The following is a 7,468-nucleotide window of genomic DNA, read 5'->3' as shown; positions in this document are numbered from 1 at the left end:
CTTCACTATGGCATCCCTCATAGCCTGAGTCGATTTGGGACGTTCAAACCCCATAAACCCAAATATATGGGGCACAGGTTTAAATGACCATAAATGCTATGCAGTGAAATCCATCTCATAATTTTCTCAGGTGCTGTAAGTGCTAGTGTTGTTAACACTTTTCAACTCCTTTGCCAAGCTTGATTGCATTTGAATGTTGTTTACAGAAGAGCCTTCAACGTCGTCCCCCCAGCCATCACTGGAAGATTTTCAATCATTATCGATTCCATGGAACTCCCTGTCTCATGAAACTCTAGCAGCTCTGAGAGCATCAAGCCCACTTGAACGAACTAAATATCAAGAAGTAGTGAGACTAATTTCAACAGCAATGTGCAAAAGTGGCTCAAGGCCAACTGCAAAGCACATCCGGTTAGTGGCCAGTCATGTGGGCCAGAAATATCCGTTAGCACTTTGTGATGCACTCCTCACCTCCTCAGGGGGTAGAACGTTCCATGGACTTGCATGCAAAATTCAGTGCCGAATTGAAAACACAAGGCGGGGATGTAAGCGCCTTTGCGAGGAACTGTGTGGAGGGCCTCTGAAGAGGGCAACAGCAAGGACGACTTATGGCTGCACAGAATAGCAGCCACCAGTCACTGCAATGGACTTTCATGATTGTGAGAAAGCAAAAATAATCCTTATTGCTGAAAGCCTGAAAGCTCAAGAGGAGCAAGACATTCCTCTGCAAGAAGAACTCCTGATGCGTGCCTATGCAGCGATTCGAGTGACAATCAACACTCAGGGCAAGCGAGCTTGTGATGTGCAGAAAGAGTGGCCCTTGCTATTCACGCAGCAGCACTTTCTGGCCCATTTCAGAAGGTATGTATGCAACCTTACTTGAAAGCTGCATTGTTAGTAAATTGAAATGCTGTTTGAGGTTTCACGAAAAATAATTGTTACTAAGTGCGTGTTAAAGCAATGCTGGCTGCAGTATGCGCAAGGGTAAGCAATGTATTTGATTAAGGCACTTTTAGTGCCTGTTCCATGTCAAATTTTTACTTCCAACAACACTTAAATAGTAAGAAGTCCATGAAATACAGGCCAGTGAACATTTGTTATCTTGTCAAAAATAAGCAAAATTCAAATTTGGTTTGAAATTTTATTTAGTTTGAAACTCATGGCACATTCCATTGTCAGAACTGGAGCAGAGGCAACGAGCAGTGAGGAGCTGAGCAGTAGCACCGCGAGAGTGCAACTGAGTGCTCTTCTATTCAAACCTGCCGTGCTCTCCGAGAGCAGGCATGAGGGCGAAGGTGTATCGCGTGATTGTACCGTTTACCTTCCCAGCATCCAGTGCGGTAAACGCGCTTGCAATGTGCAGCCGGTACGGTGGACAGAGTTGATGCGCTTGACGTTTCCTGCCACAACCAGTCAAAACGGCACATATTGGTGCAAAAATAACCTCTTTAGAGATTATACATCATAAATAAACCTCTTTAGACATTATACATCGTAACGCGAACGTGACATGGCTGGAACGCTGTCACTGCAACTGTCAGCAAGCGTCACTGCTGTTGTCTCAAGTACTTCTGCAGTTCAATGAGGTTAGGTTCACTTAACTAATTTCTGATGACTTAAACTGTTACAGTTAGCGCCTGGTTACAATTAGAGATTTCTAGTTTTCAGAATTTTCAAAACAAGATTACCCTTGGCGCTGTAACTCGAAAAGTTTGGCTATTTCGACTAGTTTTGTGCACTGGAGGGATTGCTTTGCCTCCATGCATTTCAAAAATGCGTGTATTTTGGCACCATGTAGCTAAAATTTGCTGGGTCATAGCATCTAGGGTAATCATGTTTTCGAAACTCTAAAAACTGGTATGGCTATTATTAATGACCGGCTACAAATGTTTAATCGAAACCACCTGCCTAACTGCCATAGTTATAGAGTTAATTATGAGAAATTATTTAACCGGCTTACGAGCCGACTTTATTTAACCTATTTGCGTTGTATGCATACACTGGTATTATTCTGCTGCAGAACCAGTCTTCATAACCCAGAAAGCTCATTTTTCCAAATTAGTGGCAGGCTTCCCTGAAACACATTGTATATGACCATCAATTTCGCATTAAGACACCAGAGCAAAAAGTGAAGTGAAGTTGAGAGGGCATGTTCTTTAGGTGTTGATAAACTGGTTAGCACTGCGTCCTTATTCTGAAAAAAGTGAAAGCCTTCTGCAAGCACATAAATTACCTTGTATTGACTGTTATGTGTGTTTGCAGTGATGTCAAGCAGTCTTTACAGCTAAATGTCTCATTTTTCAGGCTAACTGACACGCAGCTGGAAGGATTATTTGTAAACCAAGAAATTGCAGACCTCGAGGTCTTGTACGCATTCCTGCGGCACAGCCTGAAGAGAGATGAGGCACTTCAATGGCTCCTTATGACAGACAAGGCAGCACAGGAGATTGGCCGCCCGAAAGCACTGCTCAGTGGGATATTCCCATTGCTGTGCATTTTCTTCAAGGAAAAGACAGAGCTCCTATTTCGTGTTTTTGAGGTGAGATTGTTGCGGAAATGGATACTCAGTTGGTAGCCTCTCAGCATTGACACAACTTCTGCTTTAAGACCGTAGATGAAGTTTGCACACTCCAGGGTTGTAGCTAGTGGCAAAGAAAAAGTGAATTAATCTAAAATTAACGTCCGTCAGTGTTTCAATAAAATACTGGGCACTACCTCAAGGTTTACCAAAATGTAGAAGGCTGTGAACTTTCACTTCTGTAGTCCTGCTGCTGCAGTTCGGTAGATGTGTGCCCTCATGTTGAACATGCAGTTTTCTTATATACAACTGCTTATGATAACGGCTTCTTACCTCCACAGACATCAGCCTGTGTTGCTGAACTGATTAGCGACCTGCCCCCCACCCCAATGGTGGTTGCACTTGGTAAGATTTTTATGACTTTCTAGATGCTTTGAGCAGTAGTATAACTTTTTAAAAAGCATATTTATAAAATATGAAACATCATCAATAAGAAAGAACTAGAATAACAACAGAAGGGGGCTGTTGTGAACTACCCTCTAAGTAAGACTCAATGCAGCTCGATGAGGCATGCCCAGCAAGCTAAATTTACCATGCACATGCCGCAGTCTTCTCTTAGAGATGGTAGCTGGCAGCATAATCCGCTGCTTGAACCCTGCTAGTGCAGATGTAGAATTGTGGTTTGGGTGCTATAAAATTAACTCCAGAGTTATATTTAGAAAATATCACATGCATTGCCATTCATTCATCTGCTCTTGTTCATTGCTTTATAAATAGCTTGAGCATCTATCATTAGCATGCTACATAGATGTGCTGACAATGTTTTTTGCGAGTTGTGCTGACATGACTAGCTATGTGCAAAAAATTGTATGCCTCATGTTCATATTATCATGCCAAAAATTAATCTTCCAAGCTGTAGCATTTTAAAAAAATTGCTCCACAATTGCTAACATCTAATCTGAACTCAGTTTTTGGCGCTAAAGGAGATTTTCTTTTCAGGCACAAGCATCTTTGATTGTACATGTATTGTGACGCACGATGGAGCGAGGTGCTTTGAAGGCCTGAGCTTTCTGGCTGCCATGGAGATCCTTTTTGCTGCATACTTTTGTCTCAACATGAAATACAGTCAAGAAGTGCAAGCCACATTGGAATTCATTCAGAGGTAAGCACGTAAATTTTTCTCTTGTGTATCGACAAGTTTTTACTATGTCTATCTCTGACTGTTGCAGTAGCCTTATATACGCAGTGAGACGTGAGAAAACGCTGCATGCAAACTCCATAAGCCTGGCATCTTTCCCGCAAAATCTGACATTGTTGCGATTAAATGTGCATATGCATTTTGTGCGTGGTTTGACAACCTTAATAATACGAACTGATGGGTAAGTAGGTCTAACATTGCGTTGAAATAGCGCTGTGGCACATGGACAAAGAAAGGACGCAACTACTTATCTCAACTATGTGGCTGGATGGCACATTCTCTCATCCGAGTTGAGCATGCGTGAAGCTGCTAGGAGTTGGATGGCTTGTGTCAGAAGTCGGGAGTCCGCTGTGCTTTGCAGTGCATGCAACCATGGCTTTCATTCTTTTGTTACTGTTTCTTTATGCCATTCTTGGGTGGCAAGTGCTGTTTTATCAAAGAAATATGAACACAAAAAATGCAAGAAATCCTTGGTGAACCTTGCTGTTTCAGGGAAGGCCAGGAAAATATTAGGCAGGATTTAATTAAGCCTGCATTCTAACAAGGCAGCTAGTAAAGAATATTTATGTTCATATTCTAAACATCCTTGAGCCCTCCTCCAGAGATGAGTTGCAATTGAATGTGCTGTAGTTGCAAAGTAAGCCCCGTGAAAGATGCTAGTCTCTTTCTATTCTTCAAAACCACGAAGAGTTGTGCTAAAGGATGACATGCACGCACGTGTGCTCAACCTGCCTGCTTACTGTGTATTGTCCTTTTGGGCTGTTCTTCATGGCTTTACAGAAGTCTTGAAGGCTGGCTTTTTTGTGAGTTTGGCTCAGTTAATAATTTTCTTCAGCTATTTCAATCAATTGGCTGAGTAATAAAATCAGAGCTTGACTGTATTGATTACTCATGTGTAAGATCCCTAGTTAAAAAAAACCAATGATTTCAGCATTTTTGTGCAGTGGTGTGCTAGCAGCCCCATTATCTTTTTTTGGACGATAATGTGTCTAGAAATCAGTACAGTGACAGAACGATAGGAATGTGATTGTTTTTCATGTGAATTTTTAGGAAGGGTACAGCCTAGTAACGAACAAAGTTCTGCTGATGCCTTGATATGTTTGCTACTGTTCTGCTCATGCAAGTCAGCACAAGTGCTGCGGCTCTGGCAGCAACACTTTCGCATGTTTGTATGAGAAAATTACAGTATGGGCACCTGCCAAAAGCAGCACTACCATATATGCATGAATCTAGAACGAGTTTTTTCTTAAAAATCGTATGCTTCAGAAAGGACCTCGCGTTATATTGGAGCCAAGGTTTGAATAAAGTGCAATTTTTTTTTCTCACTTTGTACACCCACAGCGAGCTCACACGACAGGCTCATGAGCTGCGAGAGAAAGCCAACTTTTTGGTGACCAGAAATGCGGAAAGAAAACCGTGCAGGCTACTGAGAACGAAGGGACTGAAAGAGCCTTGAGTAGTAGGGAAGCGAAAAAATGCTGAATAAGCACAGAACTGTGCTGTACGGGCCGCGAAGCATTAAGGCTGGAAGCGATGGCATGCGAGCCATTGTTGTGTGTGAGGCTGTGTACATGAACGTGTGGGAGCCTTCCTCAAGAATATTGCAGATTCTTCATTTGCAATTCACAGAATTCAAAATTTTTTGCCGAAATTAGAAGCTGAGGCATGTGGCAGTAACTGCGCTGTGGCTTATGCACAAGGCACATCTCTCGGGACAGAAATTGGTTGTATAAAGAATTCCAAATCAGAATGCACTGAGTAACTGCAGTGTCTGGAACAAGTTACTGTTGCCTGCCTTATACTGGAGTCATTTGCTTTCTTGGCATCACAGCATGCCTTACTTTGTGTGCTTTTATTGCTTTGTGTTTGCTTTGTTTTGCTCGAAAAGCTAGTATAACCATGTAAATGATGTTCGTATGAGCCGTTATTTCCGCAGAAGTGGCGCTAAGCGCATTGGACTGTTGGGAATTGAACTCAACCTAATGGCAGTACTAACAGAGGCAGCTCTGCATTTAGACTAGCCCTAAAATTCTGCAGGTCTAAGCAGGATGATCTAGCTTCTAAATGCGTCTTTTTATTTTCAGGCAACTGGTGGGCATGAACCCAGAGGAAGGGAGCCGGCAGTTGTCCCGGAGGATAACCTCAGTCCACCCAAAAGTGCACAGTGCCCTTCAACAGCTTGACAAGTTCAAAAAAAAGTGGCAGGATTGCATGGCTCGGATTTAGTGTGCTTATGAACTCTGATATCGGAGCTTAGATATTAGATTATTGTGTAGCACAAATTTAGTGTGTTCATGAACACTGATATCAGATTAGATATTGGATTTGGTAGCTTTTGCAGGTAGCTGTTTTATTTATATCATTCAATGTACATTCTCTGCATAGCTTGCTTTTGCTATTTTTTGTATCTCTGTGTTGCTAATTAAAACTTTCTCAAACTATTTCATTTCTATGCAATATTTATTCATAGATTGCATCTCTACCTGAAAATTTCTGAAGGAGATGCAAAAAAGTACTGCATATAGACACATGTACATGTACAAATTTTGTAGCTTTTCTAGCTTTGTACACACAAATGTGTTATTGCATCAACTACAAGTGACAGGCTACAGACATGACATTTATCATGCATAGCATGCCTCTGACCTGAACGTGAGCCTGGCCCCGATCAAAAAATACGGGAGGGTAACACTGCGTATTATGTGCCGGAAAGCATTGAACAGTATGTGTTCACTTAACGTTCAAAACTGGCCATGGGCTGCTCGTAAATGCTACGGGACATGCATATGTTGGCACCTTTGCTATGTAATGTACAGTGCAGCATAAGAACAGAACATGGGATGTAGTCGTATAAACGGATCATGTCATGTTAACTCAGCTGCAGCACATATGCTGTACATTATTATTATAGCTGATGTAACGTCTGCATAAAAACAGCACATACACCGTGGTAGACAGAACATTTGACGTCATAACAGAGTATGTAACATGTGTGCGTTAACCTTGTTGCCGCTCAATGCACCGCGCTACTTCACCACGGGGCACGTGCACAACGGAGTGTTACAGCACATGTTGCGGCAACAAGGTTAGCGCCCACATGTTACGTACTTTTGCGGGATTTTTTCTTACAGTGCACGCCAGCGACGATGCACTCACACCTGCTTTTTTCCAGGCTGCTCTCGCTAGGGTCATTTGTGCCGGGCTTCTCGGTTCCTGCCAGATAATCTGTGATGTTCCTTTACGGCATATAAACGCTGATCAGAGGACAACCTAATCGGGCTTCACCCCACGCCAGCGACGATGCGCTCACACCTGCTTTTTTTCCAGGCTGCTGTCACTAGGGTCGTTTGCGCCAGGCGTCTCGGTACCTGCCAGATCACCTCTGATGTTCCTTTCCCGCCATGGCCTGCCTCGGATCCTTTCCCGCTACATCTGGTTCCAACTGGCTCCTCAATCTGGCAACTTACGTTGACGCCGCGCGAAGCGATCGGCACGGCACATAAACACCGATCAGAGGACAACCTAATCGGGCTTCACCCCACGCCAGCGACGATGCGCTCACACCTGCTTTTTTTCCAGGCTGCTGTAACCAGGGTCGTTTGCGCCGGGCTTCTCGGTTCCTGCCAGATCATCTGTGATGTTCCTTTACGGCATCGCCGATCAGAGGACAACCTAATCGGGCTTGACACCGCGCCAGAGACGATGCGCTTACACCTGCTTGTTTTCTAGGTCAGTTACATGAAATCTGCATCGTG

General features: G+C 43.3%; 1 protein-coding gene across 1 annotated transcript; it reads left to right on the top strand.

The window, feature by feature from the left end:
- Positions 1 to 345: 345 nt before the first annotated feature.
- Positions 346 to 6,154, top strand: LOC149355414 (uncharacterized). The gene is made up of 5 exons (XM_089577636.1): positions 346 to 858; positions 2,302 to 2,536; positions 2,857 to 2,920; positions 3,515 to 3,677; positions 5,798 to 6,154. The coding sequence occupies exons 1-5, from the start codon at positions 641 to 643 to the stop codon at positions 5,937 to 5,939; spliced, it is 822 nt and encodes a 273-aa protein (XP_089433762.1). The 5' UTR covers positions 346 to 640; the 3' UTR covers positions 5,940 to 6,154.
- Positions 6,155 to 7,468: the final 1,314 nt, after the last annotated feature.

The sequence above is a fragment of the Amblyomma mixtum genome, chromosome 3 (genome assembly GCF_055824585.1).
Source record: "Amblyomma mixtum isolate Tamu chromosome 3, ASM5582458v1, whole genome shotgun sequence".
NCBI classification, from domain to species: Eukaryota; Metazoa; Arthropoda; class Arachnida; order Ixodida; family Ixodidae; genus Amblyomma; species Amblyomma mixtum.
This window is presented reverse-complemented; position numbering and strand designations above follow the sequence as displayed.

Coding starts and splice junctions, on each gene's coding strand:
- LOC149355414 (XM_089577636.1), top strand. CDS start 641: ATGGACTTTCATGATTGTGAGAAAGCAAAAATAATCCTTATTGCTGAA. Junction 859..2,301: donor TTTCTGGCCCATTTCAGAAG/GTATGTATGCAA, acceptor CTCATTTTTCAG/GCTAACTGACACGCAGCTGG. Junction 2,921..3,514: donor CCCAATGGTGGTTGCACTTG/GTAAGATTTTTA, acceptor TTTTCTTTTCAG/GCACAAGCATCTTTGATTGT.